At 47.4% G+C, this 27,091-nt stretch overlaps 1 protein-coding gene across 1 annotated transcript in view; it reads right to left on the bottom strand.

Annotated features, from left to right (window-relative positions):
- LOC144114179 (MAM and LDL-receptor class A domain-containing protein 2-like) overlaps nt 1-27,091 on the bottom strand; it is a 176,769-nt gene that overhangs the window by 55,357 nt on the left and 94,321 nt on the right. Inside the window, exons 57-65 of the mRNA XM_077647750.1 lie at nt 24,539-24,770; nt 21,941-22,063; nt 21,728-21,864; nt 20,580-20,691; nt 19,798-19,953; nt 18,339-18,491; nt 16,538-16,741; nt 14,460-14,609; nt 11,405-11,676 (exon numbers count right to left, since the gene is read on the bottom strand). Coding sequence (XP_077503876.1) covers nt 11,405-11,676; nt 14,460-14,609; nt 16,538-16,741; nt 18,339-18,491; nt 19,798-19,953; nt 20,580-20,691; nt 21,728-21,864; nt 21,941-22,063; nt 24,539-24,770 — 1,539 coding nt within the window. The remainder of the gene's footprint in view (nt 1-11,404; nt 11,677-14,459; nt 14,610-16,537; nt 16,742-18,338; nt 18,492-19,797; nt 19,954-20,579; nt 20,692-21,727; nt 21,865-21,940; nt 22,064-24,538; nt 24,771-27,091) is intronic.

Genomic DNA, 27,091 nt, shown 5'->3' with positions numbered 1-27,091 from the left:
AATAAACAAACAGGTTGCGAAACTATATTCTTCGCTCTTTATGTTAACTCTCTGCTTACTTAGCCACTATCTGTAAATTGTTGTGTTTCGGTGCGGTTTCAACATTTTTCTGCTGGCCAGGGGACTTGCTCTCGCTCACTATTTGTTAGGCTGTGGCTGACGCCCTTCAGCAGTAGTCATCATACAACACGAAAAAAAAAACGTATTTATTCCTTCACACTACTTGCAAATACAGCTCCAGCAGTAGCGCAGCGCCATCTGATGAATAAACGAACACATGCCTTCCGAGTATTTTTGTTCATCGCCAGCAGGCGGCGCAAAATTTGCTTCAGTTGATCAACGCCGACGCGTTCAACCAATTTCATGCTCTCAAAGAGATGCTATCGTTGAAATATTATGCTGATCGTACTTATCGATGTGGACTTCTGAATACGAATAATGTATCATTGTACTTTTAAGGCGCCAAAACCACATACACGCACACACGCACACAAGAGAAGAGCACGGGACAGAACGCCTTGTGTGTGTGTGTGTGGTTTTGGCGCCTTAAACGTACAATGATCACTTACCAACTAGCCCAACAAGAAGTTCTTTTACGAATAATGCAATTCTTGGCAATGGTATCGAGCTGTTCACGTGACGCCACTATCATCACCTGAGCGCAATATTATGTCCCCAGGGGAACACACCAACTGCCAGAAAGATTGATAGGCCATGAGCGCGCGAGCGACTTTTAATACGCTGGAAACTTTCCTTACTGTTTGTCAAAATGGCCAAGGGGGAAAAGAGGTTCAGCAGTTGTTCACCTGCCGCACATTCTAAACATGAGTAAGTCTGTATGGGAGTAAAAAGGGATCAAGTTGTCCTCTAGCGCATCCTTATTAGGGGCAGGTTATTGTTCCTAAGCCCCGGGGAGATTTCCACCATTAAAAATACGGAATACACAGGGTTGGCCAGGTAAACAAATTCGCTCTTCCCAACATGCGAAGTTTTAGCGGTTACGAAGATTTTAGCCGAGGTTTCAATATCCTGTATTTGCTAACTTCAAGACCTGCGGTGCTTTTAAAAACCTCCTCCTATTGCTAACTGTATCAATTTACTATGCTTTCTGGTGGAATATACCTGCGTTGCCACGAGTAAGCATTTCGTATATTAGTGATCAATATCTACCCCGGGGGTTAAGCAGCATACTTTGTTCCTAAAAGGGAGTGTGCTAGAGGACAACTTACTCCCTTATTATTTCCCTATAGGCTAATTCGTGTTTAGAGTGAAGGAATGCCGGAACAAGACATTTCGTCTCTGGCTTGGATAATTTGCTACAAAACATGGATTGTACCAATACGACTTTTTCGATACAAACCTCGCAGAAGTAATGCTTGCGTAATTTCGATACGGATCTCACACCAAGCATTTACTTGTGTGTGATTTATTAAAGCAGTGCAAAACCCACAATAAAAGAATTTACTCTTCGCACACTGGACGCCATCGCTGCGCAGCCGGTGCAGCTATGATCCCGCAACAGAATCGACGTTCTTGGCCAAGCCATATATTAAGTGTGCCCTAAGTTTTATAGACGAAGCCATGAGCAAAAGAGACTAGCTCAAATGACGCGCTAGCGGGGCGGCAGATGTCAACGCTTGGAGCTGCGGTTACGAACACGGCGATAACAAGAGTGCCAAGCGTATTCTCGAATCGCGGCGCCGCACCAGCCGCGATTCCGCCGCCGCTCCGGTGGCGTCACTTGCGCGAATCTTTTTAATGCCAAAGCGTGGTATGGCTCATCAGCAACGCAACCCGGCGTTGTCGTCGTTGACCGCAAAAGTGGTCATGAAAAATCCTAGATGACGTCACCGTGGTATCAAAGAAAAATATTTTTTTTTTTTCCGCAAGAGCTGGGAACTGCAACCCACCACTTTCACATTGAAAAGTCCGCAACTCACAAATAACACAACCGCTTTGTTTTTCGGCGAACTAAGGTGAACTTCGTATGTGCGTTTCCTTGCAGCTGTATGCTAATGAGGAGGTGCGTCATTAGAAAGGCAGGCAAAAAAAATTTAATAAGGAAATAAAAATGAAACAACACAATGCTTTCGCATCCAAAGCACGCAAGTAGTCTGAAGTGCCCTCCATAATTTTCGCTCATGCCCGTATAGCTGTAAACATTGGTCTGCATGCCCCGACATTTGTGCAATGGATGAAGCACTCAAGCACTCAGATGCTGCGAAACCTGGATGCGCAGCAACGACAGATCCTCCTGCAGCAGATCAACCTGGTGTGGGAACGCGGGGAGCTTCCGGAGGATTGGCGAACCGCGGTCGTTTGTCCCATCCGAAAGGCAGGGTGCCCACCTACGGAGCTGAGCGGATACCGGCCAGTGGCATTAACATCGGCGGCAGGTAAGCTCATGGAGCATATGGCGTTGCAGCGTCTGAACGAGCGGGCTGCGGAGGCTGATTTGTTTGACGAGCGGCAGACGGGTTTCCGTGGGATGCGGTGCACGGCTGATTCTATATCGGACGTTGTTACAGCGCTGGAGCATGCCAGGGCAGCAGGCCAGGTTGCGCTGCTGCTGCTGCTGGACGTCTCGGGCGCTTTTGACAACGTTCACCGCGCACCAATTCTCGCGGTGCTTGAGGGGGCCGGTGTGAGCGGGCGCCTTTTGCGATACGTTCATGGCTTCCTGAGCGGGCGCACCATGCGCGTACGAGTAGGGGGTAAGCTCTCCAAGCCTCGCCCGGTCGACATGGGCGTGCCGCAGGGCTCTGTCCTATCACCATTTCTGTTTAATGTGGCCATGTCGGTGGTGCCGGCCTCCCTCCCCACGAGCGGGCGACACCATGTGTACATGTCCATATATGCAGACGACATAGCTCTGTGGTGCCGGGGACCACCGGGCGAGGCGTTCCGCGTGCGGGGGTGCCTTCAGGGAGCCCTGACCGCAATCGATGCCAGATTGCGCGGCCTCGGTCTGTCACTGAGCGCGGACAAATCGGTGGCCATGGCCTGCGTTTCGCGCTCGCGCGCGCACCTTGCGCCACTGTCACTGGACGGGACTCCGATTCCTTGGCGTAAATCGGTGCGGTACCTTGGCCTGGACATCGACTGGCGCCTTTCCTTCCGCCCCGCGGCGACCAAGGCCTGTCTGCAGATGAAGAGGATCACCGCCGCCGTGCACAAGCTCACCGCTCGAGGCCAGGGCATCTCCCAGCAAGCCGCGCTGCGTCTATACAATGCCGCAGCTTTGGGGGCGGTGCTCTATGCGCTGCCGCTCGTCACGGTGCGCAAGCCGTGCTGGAAGAAGCTCGAGCTTCAGCACCGCAAGTCCCTGCGCGTGTGCCTAGGCCTGCCCAAAAACTCGCAGTGCGCCGCAACGTTGGCCGAGGCAGGAGCGTGGCCCCTTGAGCTCCAAGCAGCGCGCAGGGCACTGAATCACATCGACCGGCTTCACCGCGCACCGGACGGCGGCTCGCTGCTGCAGCGTATGCGCTCGCACCCGCGCTCACGAATGGGCGCGGCGCTGCTCGAGTATGAGCAATTGACCCAAGGCCCACCCCCCTACGGCTCCTGCGCGCCCTGGCCTGCTGCCTCGGAGGTACAGCGAGAGATCGTCGGCATCACGGGAAAGCGGAGCACACCCCTCTGCGCTGTGCAGCAGCTGGCCAGAGCTGTCATACACGAGGAGCTCCAGGACCATCTCCTCGTGTACACCGACGGCTCAGTGGCCCGCGACAGCTGCTCCCTTGCTGCGGCGGCCACCATCCCCGCCCTGCGACTGCACAGCCAGCAACACGCAACCTTCCTGGGCTCCTCCACCACGGCGGAGTTGATGGGGATCCGGCTCGGGCTGGACCTGCTGCTCACCCTCGGCCCTCCGCCGCCCAGGAGTGCTCTGCTGTGCGACTCCCGCGCCGCCCTCAGCCGCCTGCAATCTAACGGCCGCGGTACCCCACTAGTGCGGGAAATTCGCTCGCGCATCGAGCGCCTCGCGCAGAGAGGTTGTGCCGTGCGTGCACAGTGGGTGCCCGGTCACTGCGGCATCGCCGGCAACGAAGAAGCTGACGACCTCACGACCGCTGCACACCAACTACCTGCCAGCGATCTGCCCCTTGCGCTGGAGGACGTGCGTGCGGCCATTCACGACCATCTCCGAAAGCAGCACCCCGACCCACGCATCGCGGGAGGTGAGCGCATCGACAGTGTCACCGGCTGTCGCGCACTTACACGGTCGCAACGTGCAATGATCCTCCGCGCGCGCATTGGCTGCGTGTGGCCCGGGGAACGACGGGTGCGGCATGGAATCGCGATGAGGGATGTGTGTGACGGATGCGGTGCAGTGGAAACACTAGAACATCTGCTCCTTCGCTGCTCCGCGTTCGACGATGCTCGTCGCGATATGCTCGCGGCCTATAGGGCGCAGGGCATACTACCAGACTCCATCAAGACGCTATTGTGGCCGCAGGGCAGTGCGCGCACTCGTGAGCGAACTTTGGTGAGCCTCTGTGCATTCCTCGAACACACGGGCTTGACGTCCCGTCTGTTCTCCGTCAGGTAGTTACACGCAGTGACCGAACGCTCCGCGAGTTCTACCTTGAACGATTAATAACTGGACGCCCCACTCCAGTTGTAACCTACACAGTGCTGTGCGCGTGTGTGATTTAATTCCTCTAAACTGATCTAATCACGCGCACAACCTGGACATATTACTTATTGTGTAAATAGTTTGTACATATTACTTCTCCCCCTGTCCTCTATTCCTGTCCCCTCACCTCTTTCATTTCATTTCTCCATTCTGCCTGCTGTCCTTTATTTCCGCTGCCCCAGCTCAGGTGCTTCAGTATCGATGGCAGATGCCGGGGCTAGCAAAAATCTTTTCCTTCCTTTTTACTATTATTTTTAATAAAACCACTACCACCACCACCACCATCGCTCCCTATACGTGCGGCCGCAGTGCTCATAATTTCCAGGCTTTTCGGGTCGAAAAACGGCCTTTTACAGCCAAAGAAAGCACTATACCCATTGTGTAAGGAAGCAGCAAGGAAAGGTATGGCATTATCAAGACGACCACCCGACCCGGCACAGTGCTGGGATGGCAAAACTCCGTGAGCTGTGACGCAATTGAGTTACTAGCCCCTTAACTTTCATGTGGTTATAAGCGATTGCAGAGTGCATTCCTTCACTTGTTCGTAACTGGTTAATATCGTACCGAGATGCGGCTGTAGCAAGGATTACGAACACCATGTAAACTACAAGTTAAGTTAATGCACAGATTGATAGAAGAATTACGTGCGCTGTATATGCTTGGAACGACGGCCCCATAGCGATAGAAGGAGGGGGAATAAACGAGGCTTAAAGTCCACCCCCCCCCCCTTTCTCCAAAATTGAAAGAAATAAAAGAAACGTGATAAAGGTGTAATTACTTGCGCAGCCGTGGGTCCCTCGGCATAATTTTTACGTCACCTTGCCCCTGCCCGAAAAAGAACTGCAACAAAAACAAGTTTACTTGACAAGCGTCACACCTCTGCGGGTTATTTTTTTTTCCCTCGCCAGTCTCAATCTTTGCTACTCTGCGCCTGAATCGGGCACCTGAGTGCTCAGCGTTTTCTTACCATGCATGGCTCCCACGGATAAAATTCACTCAGCCACACTGGCGCACACGCGTTAATCACTGGTTGCCAGGGGTTTGCTAACTTCTTTTTACCGCTTCGTGGCGCAGCGGCTGCGTAGCAGTAACGTTACGCCGGTTACGCTTAAGTTTGCTTAGCTAAGCCGAACTTGGCACCTTGACTGAAGACTCGAGACGGAAGCGCCTGTTCGGTTCTTTTATATTCTGTAACAAATTATTGCCGCCCGTTCTATGCACAAGAGCATGATGCAGTTAATTTCTTTCTTTATTCGTCTAGGTTCAGTTCAGGATAGCCGGGAATTTCCCGTAGCTTGCGGACGCGTTGTTTCCCTGTTTTAACATGATTAAACTCTAGCTACTTGGGCTCGGACTATTGCTTCTAACTGAATTACGGTTCGCTGGCTAAATTCAGGAATATCATTGGCCAAATTGTACAAAATAACAACCGAATTCTGAAGTATCCTTTAAAATGCACCATTCATTTTATCCTTCGTAGCAAGTGTCATTCTTCAGCTAGCTTCTTTTGCTACATCCGTATTGTTTTAGTACGGCATCTGAGAAATCATTCACGCCCTTTCCGCCTGTTTCAGTCATCCCGTCTAGAGAACGATATATGATAGGTTTTGCGTCCTTTATTCGTTGCTAACATTCTCTTAATTCATAAGAAAGGAGACGTCAAGGACTTGAAAAATTACAGACCGATCAGCTTACTGTCCGTTGCCTACAAAATATTTATAGAAATCAGGGCAACCTTAGACTTCAATCAACCAAATGCTGAGGCACGCTTTCGTAAAGAATACTCGACAATAGAGCATTATCACACTATCAATCAGGTCATAGAGAAATGCGCTGAATTTAACCAACCCCTATATATATATATATATATATATATATATATATATATATATATATATATATATATATATATATATATATATATATATATATATATATATATATATATATATATATATATATATATATATATATATATATATATATATATATATATATATATATATATATATATATATATATATATATATATATATATATATATATATATATATATATATATATATATATATATATGCTTTATAAATTTTCTTTAAGCGATTTATTAATCTAAGTATTATTATCCCACTGATAAGCATAACACATAAAAAAAAAAATTAACGTTCCCCTATGCACCTTGGTTTCGGTGACTGTTGGCTCCCTTCATAAATTTGTCAAACGGGCCCCTCATTTCATTTAACTTGTCTGCTAATATATATATATATATATATATATATATATATATATATATATATATATATATATATTTATATATATATATATATATATATATATAGCGTTCATTGATTACGAGAAAGCATTTGACTCAGTGGAAACCTCAGCAGTCATGCAGGCACTGCGGAATCAGGGTGTAGAAGAGCCTTACATGAAAATACTAGAATACTGGAAGATATCTATAATGACTGCACAGCTACCATAGTCCTTCATAAAGTCAGCAATAAAATTCCAATTAGGAAGGGTGTTAGGCAGGAAGACACGATCTCGTCAATGCTATTCACCGCCTATTTACAGGACGTGTTCCGAGGCCTAGATTGGGAATAGTTGGGGATGAGAGTTAATAGAGAATGCCTAAGTAATTTGCGATTGGCTGATGACATTTCCTTGAGAAGTTATTCAGGAGCTGAGCTGCAAAGTATGATAAATGAGTTAGACCGGCAGAGCAGAACGGTGGCTGTAAAAATCAACGTGCAGAAAACCAAAGTAATGTGCAACAGTCTAGCAAGTGAACAGCAGTTTACAACTGGTAGCGAGGTGCTGGATGTGGTAAAGGAACACATCTACTTAGGGCAGGTAGTGACAGCTGATCCGGATCATGAGAGGGAAATAACTAGAATAAGAATGGGGTAGAGCGCATATGGCAGGTTCTCTCAGATCATGAATGGCAGTTTACCAATATCCCTAAAGAGAAAAGTATACAACAAATGTATTTTACCGGTACTGGCCTACGGGGCAGAAACGTGGAGGCTAACAAAAAGGGTTCAGCTTAAGTTAAGGTCAACGCAGCCAGGTATGGGAAGAAAAAGGATAGGTGTAACGTTAAGAGACCGAAAGCGGGCAGAGTGGGTTAGGGAAAAAACGCAGGTTAATGACATACTAGTCGAAATCAAGAGGAAAAAATGGTCTTGGGCAGGGCATGTAATTCGAAGGCAAGACAACCACTGGTCCTTAATGGTAACGGAGTGTACTCCAAGAGAAGGCAAGCGTAGCAGGGGGCGGCCGAAAGTTAGGTGCGCGGATAAGACTAAGAAATTTGCGGGGATACGGCAGCCGCAACTGGCAAAGGACAAGGTTAATTGTAAAGACATGGTAGAGGCACTTGCCCTGCAGTGGGCGTAGTCAGACTGATGATGATGATGATGATAATTCGTTGGAGAGGGCATATTCCGGAGGGATGTTCTATGCCTGGCTAGCAACTGTTCTGCTCAACGGAACGATCATTCGCTTGACTAAATTTCTTATCGAAGACTCATAGCAAAGCACCAGTCGATGGCCTGCGTGGTTTAGTTGGCGTTTTTACAGGCGCACACACGATTCAATGGCAGCAATGTTTGTAGAAACTCAATCTAGAACGCCGTGCACCCTTAAAACAAGCAGTTCAGGATGAGCCCCTGCCTTTAACATGCGGTTCTGCAGGCAGGCCAGACGTGCCACTATAGCAGCGTACTAATCAGGAAAAATGAAATACAAACAGTTCATTTATAATTCGAGTTCTTGGATTTACGGTTGCACCCGCATTGGTGGCTCAATGGTTAAGGCGCTCGTCTACTGAGCCGGAGTATCCGGGTTCGAACCAGAACGCGGCGGCCGCGTTCCGATGGAGGCGAAACGCAAAAGGCGCCCGTGTGCTGTGCTATGTCAATGCACGTTAAAGATCCCCAGGTGGTCAAAATTACTGCGAAGACCTCCACTACGTCATCTTTTTCTTCTTTTCTTCTTTCACTCCCTCCTTTATCCCTTCCCTTACGGCGCGGTCCAGGTGTTCACCGAGATATGTGAAGCAGTTACTCCGTCATTTCCTTTCCTCAAAACCAATTTTCATTTTTTTCAATTTCCAATTTACGGTTGCAATAACCGCCACCCGTTTGACATTTATCATTGCTCCATTCGCTTTACCCCTCTCTTACCGCACCAGTGGTTTCAAACAAAAACTTCGTTCTCAAGTTTTTCTGAAAACCTGCAGTCACTGCCAGCCGGCGAACATGCGCACGGAGCACGGCAGCTGCCGTCAAACTATACGTCAAACCAGATGGCTATGTGCAGAAATAGGGCGCCTCGACGCCATCGCCAACACATGAAAGAGGGGAAGCTTTGGCACAACGGTAACACATGTAAGTTCAGTGGACCAGCAGAAAACAAAACACACAGCTCACATATACACCCCATGTGCAAGCCAAAGTCCTTCGTTCTTTAATCCTACCAGTTATAAAACTCCTAACCAAACAAGGTCTTGACCTGCGGTTAGTTTCTGGAAAGTCAGGTGACGGACCCGCTGTCTGTTAGGTGGGTAGTCAGCTATGGGTGGCGACTTGAGGCGTTCTTTCTTCGCCGTATTCACGTTTCGACCCGTCCTGGAATGTTGGTCTGAATTTCGAAAAGTGGTGTGACACTTTGCTAACCATCCAATTTTTGCACGAATCAAAGGGCCGGATTTTCTCCATAATGCCCATTATGGGCATTATGGAAAGTTCCGAAATAGGTATGATTTAACAGCTCTGACTGGCAGTAACCCTAACAGCGCTCCGCGTGACTCTATTTTTTGCATTTTGACGCTGCGGATGATGTGACGTCTTTTCGGACAGCAACGCCACTACTTTTGGTCTACTTTTGACTACTGGAGCGTGCCATTAGAACTTAGGGTTCGTTTGGTAGCGTTGCATTCGTCCTTGATTGCGCGCTGAGCTGCATCACGCGACGACAGAAAAACTAATTAGCGCGGAGCTGGCAAAAACCTGTCTTTTGGCTTTTTTACATCATATGCTGTTAAAGAGTTTCTGTGCGAAGATCACGTCTTTCGCATTAGATGACATCTTCACGAGGCCAGGTAACATGACCTGGTCACTTATTTAAACAGGTGACATGAGTTATTAAATGAATGACATCGCCTTGACTCATGTTACCATGTGACCAATTAATCGTTAATGGGTGGCACGTTGCATTAGACCCGTTGCACGTTAGACAGTATGCCCTCCTTAACAGTTAGCGCTGAAGCTCCTGTCACAAAAATGAACACACCTTCAATTTTTTTTACTGATTTCTTTATCTTTTTTTGCTCGCTGAGTTTCGCTCATCCTACGAGCACACGTCTTGACACGTAAAAAGCCTTCGCGTAACTTATTTCCTTCAGCTCACTGGGTTAAGCTCACGTAGCCTTCGTCAAGTGAGCCCTGTTATTGAAAGAGTTGGCGGGGCCTGGACATCAGCAGCTTCGGCGCGCGAAAATTGTGAGAGGACACAATAGGTGCCAGCGCCAGATCGTGCGACAAAAAAAAGTCATCCCAAGAATTAATTGTGCTAGCTCCCCATCTACTATTTACTGCTACATTACATTATCTAAGACAAACGCAGCGCCATTACGCAAACCCGGACACTGCGCTAGCACGCGAGATCTTTCGCCTCAGACAGCTTAGTGACAGACCTTTTCGGCTTTGGGCGACGTCTCTGGTGCGCAAGCATCGCTCCTTTCTTTTTGTTATTTTTGTCGCTGTTTCTTCTCGCTTTTTCCTGTTGCTCTCATGCCCTCTTCGGTTGCGAAGCTGGAGCATAGTTCAATGTTGCGAGTAGCCGTTTGCGTGCTGCAAACCCGGAACTCGCGTTTTGCTTTGTGTACGTTCACGTTGTTACGCTTTCATTGCGGTTGCTGACTAATCAAGAAAATTCTAACAAAGAAAACACAGAAAGTAACAAAAAAAATTCTCGTGTCTTGGGATCTTTCCTTGCCATTTAAGCAAGAACAGCGCTCCCGGCAGCGCGTAACGAGAGTCAAAGGCGCTGCGTCGCGGCCTGATTGCATCCTCCTCCGCTGATGTCCAGCTGCTCCTCCCTTCCATTTTTCCGCCTCTCTTCGGTCAGTTTTCCACGGCGCGACCGCGTCGAATGAGGTTCACTAGCTTGTTCTTTCGCTTGAACCAATTACATTCTTCAGAAGACCGATTCACCGAGAGCGCGAACTGCAAGTTTTCGCAACCTTCCCTTCCACCACAAAACGAGCGGCAGAATGGACAAGCCAAGCAAACCTCTAGCTAGTCATTTGTGGACTTGAGCTACCCTCCTCTGTTTACAAGTGGTTAAGGTTTTCAGGCACAATAGTGCGAGATCGAATCCAAAGAGTCACAAACACTGGCAATGTCTCCACAAGTTCCGTCTCCTAAATAATCGTAAAGGTAGCGGAAGTTGACACGGAAGTCAAGGCCGATCTCGAATATCTGGACAGAGAAACGACACGGCACATTTCTGCGGAACTCCCCCTATTTGCTCGTTTGGGGACTTTGCGAGGGGCATCCAGTGAGCTGTGGTTACAACTCCGTCTCTGTAGTACGAGACGCGCGGGGAAAAATTTTAAATATGAGAGGTGACGCTGCTCAGAACAGAGTTCACAGGACGAGCGCCTGTGTGTCTTGAGTTGCGTACACAGACTTTCGCAAGAATCCCTTTTCTGTGCATGTACAAGCTGTCCTAGCAAAACTTAATTCTGGTGCGCCTACTTGCCTCGTGCCATGAAGCTGACCGAACAGTTGCGCTCCCGTACCGCCAGCCGGTCGATGGTGCGCCGAACAGCATGTCCTGCAGGACGGACTCCGTGCTGCCTTGAGCCCGCACAGAAACGTTCAAGTTTGCTACGCCGGTCCCCTCGACGAAGAACCACAAAGTTAGACACCGTTCTAGCATTGGTGCCTGGTCAGGAACCACCAGGCTCGCGACGTAAGGAGCGTCTTGCTTCCCCTTCTGTTCGCTGAGGTGCAAGAGCAAGAAGTGGCCGCCTGAAACGATGCAAAGGGCAAAGTGGGGTCTGAATTTTGGTTCCTGCAGCAGTGGTAGTTTCTCCTGTTTCAGGTTTCAATCAAAGCTGTATAGTTTCTATGAGGAGTCAACTTCGTCAAAAGGTGGCGCTGGTAGCATTCTTTTGGGGGCGCGTGGTTTTGTAAGATAGTACGGTCATGTAAACACAGTTGTTATTGGTAAAGTGAGCCTCGCTCAATAAGCTGCCACTGCTCGTGTTTTAAATATTGTGCACACGCCGCAATGTCGTGTGCGCCTGTCTCGCAGTGCTCAGTGCTTCGCAGCAGCCGTATTTCTTTTTGTACATGCATTATCAGGCTCTTTAAAGGCTACGTGATGTTTATATCGTGAACAGTGCCATATTTTTCCCATAAAAGGTAAGCCGGCCGTTGTCCGTGTTCTTGTCTTGAGGCTTTTTTTTTTTTGTAGGGATACGCGCGATGCATTTTGTAACAGGCTAGCTCTAACTATCGCTGTCACTTCGCCTCTGGGCAACACGAAGTTAGGAAGGTATTTATTACTGTAATTTTTCGATAACATTTATTAAAAAAGTGTTAGGGTTTTCACGTAGTTAAACCGAGTAGACGTGCGAAAGAATGTGTTTAGCATGGTTGGCTCATGGTTTTGCTTTGCTTAGTGATCGGTGCGTCCGGCGAAAATATTAGACTAAGGTTAAGCTCTCATCGAGGTTAAGCTGATCTGTTCTGTTCGCGCCGCAGATGGCAGTTGATGAAGACGACGATGTGCAATGCACGGCGCGAGAGTGTGTTACAGGTAACACGGGGCGTGCTCTGCTCTGCAAAATTTCCTTCGAGAAACGGAGCGACTCCCCATTCAGAGGGTTTTTCTCCCTCCCCGCTCTCAGTCAGTGCGAAATTGAAACATTACATGCGTTGTATTCGAATTTGCACATAAAGCCATTGTCCCGTCTTTGATTTCCTAGTTAACAGGTTTCCTGTCGTTGCGTCGTCCAACCTCTCAGGCTATACCCTATTAGTACTCATTTTCCCCCTCTAAACGTTCCCGTTTCCAGCAACTTACCGCCTGTGTCTTGGTCACTGCCCCGTAGTGGGTATGTGCCATCTTTATTTGAGGCCAACCAACCAACCATCCAACCAACCAACCAACCAACCAACACAGGGCGTGATCGGCTGTGGCCATAGCATAGTGCTCTCGTGCAGTGGCCCGTGAAGCTGATGTGTTCGCGCCGACACGGGTTCGAAACCCCAGTCGCGGCAATATTTATTTCAATTCTGCTCCCTCAAGGTCAAGAACGCCGCAAGATTCTTGGCTTGGTTTGAAACCGCGGTAGTGTTTTCGAGTTAAAAGATGAAAGTCATATCAGTCCGCTGAAGAGACGGTCATGGCCATGCTTCAACCTGACATTCTGACTACACAGCATGCATAAGTCGGAAAGCTCCCATTTCGATCTCGCAAACGCGTGCACAAAAGTTTGCAAATCATGAATGACATAATATATTTAATTTTAGCAAGTTGTGCTAAATAACTGTGCCGCAATGTGTTCTTAGTTTCTTCAATATGACGAGGTATTCTCCATTATAGCAGTCCGTACAATGCTTGTGTTCAATTCTCTCCTCCAGGTCAGACACGACGACGTGATGCATGTGGAACTCTTATCGCTCTTTGACTGAATAGACTAATTAATTCAGAGAGTCTCTAATATAAATGCGTACTTGTTCTAGATTTATTTTATTCGTACATAATGCAGCGCACGTGCAGTATCGACTAGTACGAAGTTTGCGTGTATAAATCACGCTCTTTGATGAATAAGGGTTCCGGCTATGAAAGATGAATGTATTCAAGGTGAAGGTAATAACTTCACGTCAAGAACAAATTAGAATACAGCACCCCCCCCCCCCCCCCCGCTACGTTTTAACGCATAGAATATCTCCCGCGTCTTCCCATCCGCGAAGAATAACAGCACCAGCTTCCTCCTTCGAAGCGAGATTTTCCTCGCCAAAGGAATAGACTAGGGCCCGTTTTTTGAGACTGCAGCGCTGTAATTTTATTAATCGAAAGCAGCACTTAACGTTGCTAAACCCAACCAAGGATCTTGTGTGAAGCCTGGGGGTAACTCGGGTAAGCTCGGGTAAGTTCTGAGGAGCGTCGCGCCAGCTGCAGCCAATGGGAGGAGGGCGTGGGGCCAGCTGCCGCCGAGTGTACAGAGAGTGTCAACGTGAAGCGCGAGAAATGCGGTTGCGTGCACATGCAGCTGCCAGAAAGAAGAAGCAAAGAATGAACCCATGCTTTCGCACGTCTACTCAGTTTAACTACTTTAAAACCCTACCACTTTTTTATGCACATCCGCCTCACTAAATGATAAGTAAAGAGGCAATATAATGCGCGAAGATACCGCGCAGCAGTTTTCTTATTTCTTCTCTCTTTATTGTTCGTTTTTAAGTTTCTTCGCTTACTTGGTTCTCCAATGTATATTGTGATCTCACCAGTCTCCAGTGCTGGCGATAATAGAGACGGAGCGTATCTGAGCTAGCGAGGTAGGGTGAATAGAATCGGATCAGTAGTATGATTGGAATACAGAACCTCTATCTTATTCAGGCGCCAGCCCTGAGGCGAACCGCATCTATGTTCGGTATCAAGCACAGCATCAAGTGCAACTCATTTTGCGTTCTTTTATATTAAGGATTGTAAAGATCCAAGTTGCTACTTTGGTTCACAAACTAAGAAAGAGCGACACTCGTTTATTGAGGCTGTAGCACAGCCATTGCTCTGCCTTGGACCTCACCTTGTGAAGCACCAAAGGTGTGGTCGCTGTACTGGCTGCTGAGCGTAACTGGGTCGCTGTTCCCTCCTGCAATGCGCCAACGTCCGCCTCCGCTGCTGTCCACTAGGAATCCGCAGTAGCCGTCTCCCTCGAAATCACACAAAGTTCCGGCTGCAAACATGACGAAAGGTGAATTTAATGCCCTCCAAGAGAAGTATTTTACACAGTACAGTTATAAAACCGAAACATTCGGCTGCATTTGTGCTACTTTGTACACCGTTGTCTGTCTGCAACATCACAAATGCACAGCCGGATAGGTCTTCGACACATTTCTAGCGCTAGGAACGTCTTTTTAAATAGAGTTACATTGATGGGGGTCGGTCCCACCCCTATGAAGCTATGGTTTGAAAATATACCGCTGCGGGAGGACCCGAAACAAAGTGGCCAGCATGCTCGATGGCCACTGCAAAGCAGACATAACTTTTTTACCTAATTAAGTACAATAACTTAACGTTTCGAAGCTAAGGCAAGGCTTCTAATTATAAACTGGCACCATGTCTTAAGAAACGTGTAATTTACCGATTTTCATTTGGCTGTTTGTGGCGGATTAGTTCTTTTCCGCGTTGAAAACAAACCCACGAAACACGAGAACAGGTCACTTGATATTTTTCTTTAGCACCACCACATCAGAGCTCGCGAACAAGCAACTCATGAATGAATTGAGCTCCAAGCTAGCCAGTTCAATGACAGGGGAATGACAATGACATCGGCACTAGCAGCGGAACTGTTTCAAGCCGGGTCCAGTACTGCTGATCCCAAGATCGCGGGATCGTACCTAAGCCGCGGCGGCAGCAGTTCGATGGAGGCGAAAAGCAGAAACGCTCGCATGCTGTGCGTTGTCAGGGCATGCGGACTAAAGTAATCCTATGCGGGCAAAATAATCCGGAGCAATCGACAACGCCGGTTCTCATAGCCCATGAGTCTCTTCAGGGCACCATAATTTAAATTTTTTACCAGCCGGCTGCTGTCACAGTTGTCATCAGAAAGCGCAGATTATTCATCGACGTGCCCTGAATCCTGCGAAGCCAAGGGGCTGGCTAACGCAGGCGCGGTCGGTGAAATTCGGGCAAGTTCCTACATCGCTGTCATAGCCCTCTCACTGGATAAGCGGTAAGAACTTGGTTCATTCACGAACCAATGCGACGCGTGAGTGGGTCGTCATGTCGGCTTGTTTGGTATTTCCCTGGCTTTATTTTTTTTCTTTCAATGCGGCACTGATAGCAAGATGAAAATTGCTCAGTTTCAAGAGGGTATATTTACAGGTTAGTTGTTTGCACACATTCAAGGTAAGGTAATGCGACGGGCAAGAATTAAGGAGGAAAAGGTGCAAGGGAGCGTAAGCGTCACGCTCTGTTAGACTTGTACACAAATACGCATTCTTCGTGACGACCGCGTGATGGCTGGATATCACAGCTTTCGTATACATTTCCAGCCACGTTGCAAGAGTTGAGTGGAATGTCGTTTTCCGACCATTTTACTTCGTTTCTTTGTTGTTTCTAATGATCATGATTTTATTTTAAACATTGTAAGCGTAATTTTCGCATAATAGTGATGACCTACAAAGGCGCGCACAGCTCAGGTGAAACGGGTGTTTCAAAATGAACCTACAGTTGCTTCTAGCGTCCATCCCCTTCGCATCCTTCTTTCTCTTGTCCTGTCCGTCGCGCTACCTAACCCTGAATACGAAAGTTGGTGAAGTACACGCTTTCTAGATAGCTGTAGAGCTCTCCAAGGAAAAAGTTTTGGCCTTAATTCAATGCTTCAAAGTTTAATTAACGAAGCCTGAATATAAATTAAGCAGTATGCAAAAATAGTCAGGCTTATTGTGAAGTGGGGCAAAAACACATTTTAAGTTGCGTCATTTTGTGGCACACAAAAACCTCGGCTGAAGCTACGTTTCGATCAATGTCATACAAGATGGTGTGTTGTGAAACATCCAGGAAATACTGCAGGAATGGTCTGAATGATACCAGAGTGCCTTGAAACTTTTGAGGGTTTGTTTGTCACACCGTTAACACTGAAACGTTGGCGCCACCAACCTGGGTGCGTGCACAAGCCACTGGGAGCGACGCGCATCTGATCGAGGGCGATCTCTGCCAGGCCCAGATGGCGCTGCTGCACTTTCACGGCCAGCCGCTTCCCGCCAGCGCCCCCACTCGGCACTATGAAGGATCCTCTCCGCCAGATGCGGTCGAAGCCCCGCTGCTGGGCCCAGCTCACCTGGTCGACGCTACTCGACGCTTCTGCGCGTGCACGGCAGAGAGACGGTCTTTGAGGAATAAAATACTCGAACAAAAAGGGGATGGTGTGGTTTCAGCGAGCGCCTAATACATGAAATACCACAATGGCGATGCCGTTCCAGAGAAGTCAAGCTACCGCCACTTAAACGCGCTTCAAGAAAAATAGGTGAGCAGAGAACTTTATTGTTAAGCAATTCCTCTTTCAACCGTTCTTCAGAGACAAAGAAAATGTTGTCACTGCTTTTCTTTTAAGTCATCCCCCCCCCTTCCCCCCTCCATGTGGCTCTGCGCGGCTTTGGTGTTAGGCTGATGACCCAAGGCGGCGGGTTACATCCTGACCGTGGCGGTCGTATTTCGATGGATGCGAAATTCAAGAACGCCCTTGTGCTGTGCGATGTCACCGCACGTTAAAAGTCTCCAGGTGGTTGAAATTAATCCGGAGCTCTCCATTACGGCGTCCCCGTAGCCCACGCTTCTCTTCGGGACGTTGAGCCCCACATACCAATACCAGTTTTCTTTCAAGTCGCAGGTGGTGCAATGCCGATGCGATCACGAATGTTAGATAGTATGTGTGCAAATTTTATTCGACAAAGGATCTTTTGACCACACGCGCTTCCAGAATATTTCCAGAAAAAATAGCATGCTTATCCCGTATGAGGTGGTCTGAACGTTTGGGAACTAATTTTAAACAGCCGTCTTTAAATTCAATAAAACTTGTTTGTGAGACATTCCGAAAAAGCGTTGCCCCTTGTAGTGTTTTTATAAGATAATTTGTTCCTTTCAATTGCTCGCTTGCTGATGAGCAGGGATAGCCATAAGAAAAATGAGAGCATGCTCTCATTGCTTTTATCTCTGTCAAACCCAACAATTCTGGACAAAAGCATTTTTTGAACAGGAAAAAGTCTATGAACGCAATTTTTTCATATATTGTAGGATATAATATAACAATCAATATACCCGCAGACATCCTGTCGGCAGGTTTGCATTTTTGTTATTAACGTTTTTTCTACCGTCAAAAGCTTTTCCCTTTGGTTTTCTATGGCAGTCTTAACTGCTCGACGCAAGCGATGGAAACAAAGATTTTGCTACATATCGGAAGAATGAACCATCACCTTCACTATTTCCATACCACTATCTTACAAGTTTCCAATGTTCACGATTTCTTTCTAAAAATGTTGGAAATGTTTACTGACGCCAGGAGGGATAAGCTGACAATACATCATCAACCACGTGAGCTCCGGACACTGGCTTGATTTAAAGCAGGGCAAGTACATCACAAAAGCAGTCTTCCTTCCTACTTGATTTGCAATGTGGCTGAAAGCTTTAGGGATGCTCGCCATTTCGTGCTTTCGCCATCCGGACAGACTCACATAGGTCGCGCCTGAGCGAGTTCTCAGTAAGTTTTTTTCTCGTGCTGAAAGAGTTCGGTTCCGCTTGAACCGAAAACTAGCCACTTGCAGTTAAGCGCTTTGTGAAAGGTAAACCCCCTTCGTACCTGAAATAAAGCTTCAGATGTTGGCTTCAAGTGCCTAAACAAAAAAAATTCCTCCTAAAGTAATTTGAACTGAGTAATAGCTGAGCAGTGGTACTACAGCCTCACCGTTGACAAGACCGATGACAAGTTGCGTCGGAGCCAAGCTGTACAAGAAGTACCAAAACTGGACGCAGTAGTCGTTCCTTGAGGGTGCCAGAGCAGCACTGGTGAGCATGTCGCTCGGAGATGACGGCTGGGGCGAGAAGTAAGCGTACTTTCCTGGTAAATAAAAAAAAAGAGTTTCTGTTATTCTGGGTGAGCACAGTCGGTTATCTCCAGGAGTGTTGATGGCGTCGAAAGTTTGTAATGGTGCGTTTTAACACTCAAAAAGAGCAAGATGCGCTCTCTCGAGCAAAATCCTTGTAGAAACCAAAAGTCGGAAGAGCTTATATGCGCGGATTCGCGGAAATAGAGCGAATAATATGGTAGGCTATTCAGAAATTAACTCACTGTCTCCTAGCAACTTAACGCGAACGCGCCAAACGAGCGTGAAGAGGCCTTAGGAAAGAGACACAGGTTGTAGATAAGTACTTGCGGTGGCTCAAGCGAATACATGGAGCATGTACATTCAACTGTTGCTGCAAAACTCCAGATCAATGAGTTATTTGAAATGCTTTCTGGAAAATTGTGCTAGTTAATCTGCTTCCCTTTTCCTTAATTTTGCGGTTGCTGTTTGCAGCGCGCAAGCGTAATGTAAATCTGTGCACTACCATGGGAAGACTTCCTCGGCGTAAACAGCTTAAGTACTGAGAGACTAAACAAGAAAGTGTAATTATGAGGGCATCTGCCTCTCCACAATTATTATATTACCTAAAACTGAAAATTGCAGTCAAGTGCGAATGCAACCTCTGGACGTATATGACCGCCTTCCAAGCAACTTTTTTTCCTTTAGGTTGTGTTTGATAAGAATTTCATTTGGTTTCCGCCACCGCTAGCAGATCGAAAGCGCTGATAGAATGCTTATACTGCATTCACCCCGAATTTCTCGCTCTTAACTTACACTTCCTTTCAGGATCACGACACTTTTTCCTCTTGCATCAATGACAATTAGTGAACGTTCCTTCAACTATAGAACGCGCCGACCTGAGAGCAAATTTGAAATCCATATAAACCCTGCGTGGTGGTTCATGCCCGCGTGCTGTGCAATGGGTGGGTTACCCAGTGATGTCTGACTGACTCGGACCGGCGCTCAGCCCGAGTCGCTAGCGCTAACATATGAGCCCGACAGGCAAATTTCATCCCCACAGGCCGACTCGACCCGACGCTTCCAGGTTCATCAAAACGCCCGGCGTGACGTCTCTCATAGCCCACGTGCAGCTTCCGTACGTCAGATAACACCTGCATACCATACCATACCATACCATGCCATACCATACCACACCATACCATACCTCACGGTACAAAGACAGGCTCTTCTTTAACCAATAATGGAAGCATCTCTCAGTTGTAAAAAATAACTGCCGTACCCTAGGTTTCATAAAAAATTTGTAGTACAAATAAAGAGCATTAAGAAGGAGCATGTTACCCTCCAGAGTGCGCAGCTTTGAATCCGTGTGCGGTCCGTCGCCGGTGAGGATAGCAGTTCGACCAGACCGGATGATCCATGTGTTCCCTGACTGGCTCCATGAGCAGAAATCCATGTCAAAGTCGCAGTCCCAGAATGTTGAATTGCGCGTTTCGACTGCCAGATAAATTAAATAGACAGGAAAGAAACATAAGTTTTACGAAAAAAATGAGCACAAACAAAACGCAAGCAGAAAGCCTAACACGATGCAGATGGCTTCTTGATCTACTTTGATCTTGATCTAGCGGAAGCGCATGGCCCCTTCCGCTAGTCCAAAAACTGAAAGTGTTCAGGCGCAGCTCTTCATGCGCAGTGAGAGGTGGTTTATTTATTATTATTGCATCTTTATTACCCCAGTCATCGGCAATTCCTTCGGTTCACTGCCTCCCATTTGTGCCGAGGCGCTCATAACAGATCGACTGCCGTCTGATTTATTTAATAAATGTTTTGGGAGCCATATACAGGAGGGAAGATATTGGAAGCTTCCGGAAGAAAGAGGGTCACCAATAAAGCTAGGAATCGGGGCTTTACAGCTGCCCAGTAAAACTAATGATTTTTCGTGCTCTTTTAAAGCAATAATAATTGCAGTAATACAAGATGTCGAAAAGCCTCCACAAAAATAAATGCTGCACGGAAAGTACTACTGCTCATGGCTACGAGGTGATACAGAGAAGTGAATACGATCGCCGTACCACTGAACATACTTTAAACGAAGTGAATTACGGCCGCAGGGCCCACCTCACCCGGTGTATCGTCTGCAGGCATATTTCCGGGGCAGTCACGGTCAAACACTTCGATGTCGTCAATGGCCACGTCGACTGGTTCGTCATTGCCAGGGTAGCCAGAAATCCGAATCTGGTTCGAATGGGGAGCATAAATTCCAGACATGGAGATCGGAGCCCGGAAGCACGGCCTACCAAGTGACACTCTGAGTCATCCCTCGAGCCCAAGTCCCACCGCAGCGATACTGACGCACCACGCTCGACGTCCTGCCACAGCTGTAGGCTGCTCAAGAGTCCTTGTTTCACGGGAGCCAAAAAGCAAACGCATGCTTGCACATATAAAAAAAAACAGTGGCTTTCTGATAGCTACCGGACATCGTATGTATCACGGGATTCGTTGGACGTTTCTCGAGAACTTTAATTCTAGTAATGCTGTTTTGATTGACTTTCTGACCTGCCCATGGCGATGGGAGCGATTTTCAAATCTCCAGATACAAGTTTGTTATGAAATATGTGACACTGAAGCTTAAAAAGCACGAATAATTTAATTTATTGCGAGGTTGAAGTGAGAAAAAAAATTGCATGTAACATGAATGCGACCACAGACCCCCGCAAATTCATTCTGAAAAACTTATGTAGCGCTCCAACCCCCTCGATTTAACTTGTTCTACCTACCACTACGAATTCAACGCATGTGGCAAAGTTGAGTATTCGAGAAAGTAAATCACAAGCTAGCATGGAGCCTATCTCTTATGGATACGAATTGATGAGGCTTAAAACCTGCAGGTTCGTATACAGTACCATCGCTTCCCGGGTAGTAACTATCAATATTTATTCCATGACATATAGCAAGCAGCCTTCAACAAACTTGAGAACCGAATCAGGTTGTACTCAGAAGATAAGCACGCCCTTATCAGCACAGACCATATAGACCATATTCAAGACCTGTTACCGCGGTATGTAAACGATCACTGCCACCGAAGCGTCATGACACTATCTATGAAAGGGCAAAAAGTGAACACAAGCAAGATATGAGGAATGAGAGAACTTCGGCGTTTGCTTGAGTCTTCGCTGCGAAAACCTGAAATCCTGGCCTTGTCTGTACGTACTAAGTTAGGCATCAGCGTTACAAGTTCCAGAGTTCACATACCGATAAGTGGCATGCTTACGTTATAGGCAGCAGGCAACCAACTCTGCAGGCTTCGGAAAAGTTGCCATCCCGCAGATCTTCCTTTAGCCAAGACGCCAATGCGACGAAACACCTTGCCGCTTCGCGCATACTGAACTGACAGGTTTGCTTGGCTGCCTGCAGGGTAAAACACCGGGTCACCGCCGCTTTATGCAAGTGCTGGCTGTGCTAAATCTCGCAGAGCAGCGCGTACCTTTCGGGTCCACGAAGTAGTAAAACTGAAGGCAGCTCCTGGGGGAGTAATGCAGTAGTTCGCTCTCGATGATGCCAACTCGTTTGTCCCCGGCGCGTTCAGCGCTGAGAAACAGGAAATGGCCTGTGGAGAACAAACGTACAAGTATTCGCTTTGGGTATTTCCTGAACGCTGAGGGACTAATAACTAACTGTAACAGACTGGACTGAGCTAGTGAAAGAATATCCCACGTAGTTTCGATCAAAATCACGCCTAAATTTGTATTCGCTTCACCTGAAACTAAGGCGGAACATTTTTGCAGCACGTGCACTGCGCAGTCAATTGCACTTCTGATGAGCAAATTGCAACAACTCGGCAGGAGCATTTATAGTCACAATAAAAATAGCCTAAAAGTCGGCGTTTATTGTGTGAAATTATATAATGTCACCATAGAACTGTACTTCGGCCCCGACATAAACCTGTATGATCAAATAAATTGGTTTCCAGATGCATCAGGTCCCCTAATCAAGTGCGACAGAGGAATGGTATCCGCACACGAAAAAGAATATACGGGGCACTGTCACGTCCTTACGTGGTGAACAAATAAGTCCAAAGCGAGCCCTCCTATAGGTTAGCCTCATGGTAAAGGTCATACTAATATCAGAAAGTCAGGTGGGCAAAAAAGCACCGCAGCTCGCACGGAATCAGGGCTTAGAGAATGCAGCAAGAAATTTTCACCTTTAAACCCACTCTTCGCCCGCTTAAGGAAAAGTGCACAGGTTGAAACATGCACCCTTTGTCAAGAGTGCACGTGGGCTACATGGAGACTGCGCAGAATAGCCTCTGAGTCGTGCTCCGTGGCTGTGCACAATAAGAACCGCAGTTCATCTATAGTTCCCGCAGCCTCTCAGCGTAAGTAATGTCGCAGTATCCGACACAATAGCAGGACAACTTCTGGGCACTCGCGCCAAATGGCCTGCGAGCTTTTGACCGCCGGTTTTCATCCAACATTTTTGGAATTCTCAGCTTCGCCTGGGAGTACTTGCGTTGAAAATATTAGAAGATGTGGCACGACTTCACGAAACCATTCGCTCATAACAGCGGTCTATGGTCGAGCAGCGGCCGTGGGTCATTTTAGTCCGACCGAGAATAGAAGGAGAACGACCACTACATTAACCATTTACGGGCTATTGTTAAGTATGTGAAGAGGCGCCACTTGCAAGCCCCCCCCCCCCCCCTTCCAGATTTGGCCTCGAGCGCTACCAGCTCGCAATGGTGCTCCTTCGTCATTTCTTATTTACGGTGGTGATCGAGAGAGCGCTCCGGTGCCGCATCTTCCCCAACATAGCCGTGTTCCCCGGTGCGTCATCCATACCCTTGCCTGGGTGAACACTGGCTGTAATCTTTTGGTGAGTGGAATCGGCTCGATTCCCTAGCATACGCTCTATGAAAATTTTTCGACTTCAATTACTGGATGGTGCTATTGTTTTTAAGAGCAAGAAATATCCATTTATATCAGCAGGTGTCACATTCTTTTTTTTTGTCAAATACACCACCCGTCGCCCTTACCGTGCGCCCAAACGCACCTGAGATCATGGGGTGGGGTAGCCGTGCGCCCTCGTGCCGTGCATAATATAGTATATGTCTTCCATTGAGAGCTCTGTAGCATGAACGGCCTTGTGGGGACTGGGGAGCTATAAAACAGGCCGCTTTATCACAGCGTAGTAGTAGTAGTGATCCATAACTACAGCGCAAACGACAGGACAGAGATGAAGAAGGGACGCCACACAGCGCTGACTCACAACTAAAGATTTATTGGATGCCAGCAGGTATAAATACCTCCCTGGCGGCCAGAAAGAATGCAGTCCACACTTACATGCGTGACTTACATACTGGTGTGCCAGTCATGTGCCTCCAAGCAAATCACATGCGCGAGAATACAATATAATCAGTGAGCAAGCGCTTGTCAATATTCGCAATCAAGGTATCGTCTTTCTTTTTCTGACAACGCGATAGATGAAGCACTGATGCATTCTTCCGGGAGCCTACCTATTAAGTGAGCTTCAATGATCTCCCTTGCTAACGAGTCACGGTTCTTTTCTGCTGGCATCCAATAAATCTTTAGTTGTGAGTCAGCGCTGTGTGGCGTCCCTTCTTCATCTCTGTCCTGTCGTTTGCGCTGTAGTTATGGATCATCGTAAACACCAACTCGCCCAACAAATGCTTTTGTCGAACTTCATTTAGTAGTAGTAGTAGTAGTAGTAGTAGTAGTAGTAGTAGTAGTAGTAGCAGCAGCAGTAATAATAATAATAATAATAATAATAATAATAATAATAATAATAATAATAATAATAATAATAATAATAACAGTGATGCTTTGTTCTTCAGTATTTTAAAATCATTTCCAGCCAGCTTAGACAATAAAGTTGGCAATAAGAACAGCCAACATTACTAAAGGGATAATTTGTCGCAGATATCAACCCTGTTTCTAAGTTGATTTCTGGATTAAGCAACAGGAAAAAAGTAATCCACATTTTCGGTTGCAAAGTAAATTAATTTTAAAAAGCCTTCACAAATTAAGCTACTTAGAAAGCCTTGCATAGTGGCTTGATGTCGTACCATGCCTCGAGCCCAAGGTGTGGTCGATGGCCGGGCCACTGCGGTCCGGCGTGGGACCCGACCAGCGTTGCCAGGCGAGGTCAGACGAGCCGGCCACGTGGCTCCAGTCGCACAGGTCGTCCTCGAAGCTGCAGCTTCCGGGCCTCGGGCACGCCCAACCGGACAGCAGCAAGTCGTCCACGGCCAGGGCACTCACATTTCCCTCCGGGTTCTCGCCCTGCAGCTCCAGCCGCTGTGCCGCAGACGTAAACACGCATCGAATGATGGCCGGCGCTGTAGAGTTTTTCTAGATGCCATTTTATTATGGCAGTAAACTGAGAATCAGTGACGTATTTTACAGCGCTAGCTGTTAGTGCGATGTAGGGCGCAACCTGGTAATCGGGCAAGAAGTGAAACCGTGCGCTTTTATTTCGACAGCATTACATGGCGCCTGGCTCGTTGCTCGTGGCACGCGGCCCATCAGCTCGGTAGCTCGTTACCGTGACGGAAGAAGTAGGTCGCCCCATGCTATGCTCGGAAGAACTTCGCTAATGTCGCTGAGAGCTCGAGCGCACAGTGATGGCTGCCGCTGTTCTGCCGTTACGCTCGTCGACGCAAAAACAGCGCCTAGTTTTCAACATAAACTTTGTGTGCATCACAAGGCGCACTGAATATTGTGCAAACTATAATAAAGCATATCAAACAAAACACATTTTAAAAGGAAGAACACGATGAATTTCAGGAAATACGCAATATGCATACACAGATATTACTTCGTGTGGGAGGCATACACAATGAGGACCGAAGTTTCAGCTCCATAACGGCGTTTCACCAGATTTTATACTGTTTTTTGTTGGAGTTTAATTTTAGAGTTCTATTTTTACCGGCTTTCAATCTCACAGCACGTTTTGGTCAATCGTCAGTTTTTTTAGTGCGCGCCCACGTGGCTTGATCATTGAATCCAACATTCCAAAGGAAGCGTTTGTAGTGATCGAAGCACGTACACCTATGAGAAGGTGCACGTTCTGAATGTTCTAAAAATAAAAATCCTAGTGAGAGACAGCACGTCTTCAATATACAATTAGGGAGAAATATTAATGACGCGATACTGCAACAGCATATTCCTGGTTTGCTTAGCAGAAACAGGCGCATGATAACGGCGTTTCTTCTCAGTTCTCTTCATTTTGCAGTTTATTTTGCGTGCCCGTGTCCTGTGGAGGTATACACAAAACCGCCTTTCCACGCATTTCTTTATTGCAAATTCGCTTCACTGAGGTCATCGCCAACAAATTTCTGTGCGCTTTCACATACCGCTGTTTGATTCACGTTTACTGACCACCATAAGTGCATGACTGATTCCTCACAGACCGGATATCAGATCTATCTACAATATACAATGCATGTCAATGCGATCAAAATTATCAAGAAATAAAACCCGGCCTATAGCTGTACTGTCTATCATCATTGATGTGACTAGTTAGTTGAGGCCGTGTTCTGCGCGATGCCAGTGGAAGGCAAAGAACCGTAGGGGGTCGCAGTTAATCCGAACGCCTTCACTGCGATGCGTCTTTCTCCTTTCACCCCCTTTTTCATCCCTTCCCTCACGGCATAGTTCAGGTGTTCACTTTGAGCGAGACAGTTTGTGCACTTTTGCGTTCCTCATAACCAAATATCATTGTTGTTAAATCTGCCAATGAGTACGGGGCACCTTCTTATCGACTCTAGTGATGATGCTGCTTAATGCAGTAACTTTTGTTCGAATTCTTGGAGAAACAACGAGCTCACGCATGGTTACACCGTTGGCTGAGAATGCAGAGCACCTCCGTAAAAATTATGATCATCAAGATAATCCACTTAATAATGCATATACCGTGCACAAAGTACTGTTACTGCGCTTGGTTATTCTTCTGCTACTTCTCTCCCGCGGGGCTGTTTTATGAGAAGCCTGTGAGATTATTGTGAGGAATAAAAAATTAGCTGCGGTTTAACTACTGCTGAAGCTGGTTATAGAGCAAGGCTGTGGTGTATCGGGAAAGTAGACGCGGCTTGGCGTCTGTAACGTTGAGTGCGTTCCGCACACTGGATAGGCAGCGCGCCCACCCTGTCACCCTGGCAGGTGGCAGTTAAATTAATGGTTGATTGCGAGAGGCTGTTCACCCAGTGAATGCTGCGCCCTACTGCTGCAGTGCCGCGTGTCTGCCACAACGTTGTAAGCGCTAATGCATGCAGCCCACATCTCTCTCTCACCACCGCCACGTACCTCAAAGCGCAATTGAGACGTTTATTGACCCTGGGAGCCAGTTATGTGTCTTCCTTTCCTCAAAATCATCGGAGTCTAGAACGTTGTCAACGCCAATGAACCCTCTGTTTCGGCGGCGGCGGTGGCTTAGTGACGTCATAGCTGTCACGTGGTTCCTCCTTGGTTCAAGGTCAAACTCGCGCGCACGGCGAAGAAGCTACGGAGGGGAGTAGCAAAGATTTCGCGTCAAAAATCCGGCGTGGTCCAGTGGCTAGGATACTCGGCTTCCACCGAGGAGGCCCGGGTTCGATACTCGGGGTCGGAACATGAGGTCT

Source organism: Amblyomma americanum, chromosome 1 (genome assembly GCF_052857255.1).
Source record: "Amblyomma americanum isolate KBUSLIRL-KWMA chromosome 1, ASM5285725v1, whole genome shotgun sequence".
In the NCBI taxonomy this organism is placed as follows: Eukaryota; Metazoa; Arthropoda; class Arachnida; order Ixodida; family Ixodidae; genus Amblyomma; species Amblyomma americanum.
Note: the sequence above shows the minus strand (reverse complement) of the source record. Positions and strands in the feature narration are given on the sequence as shown.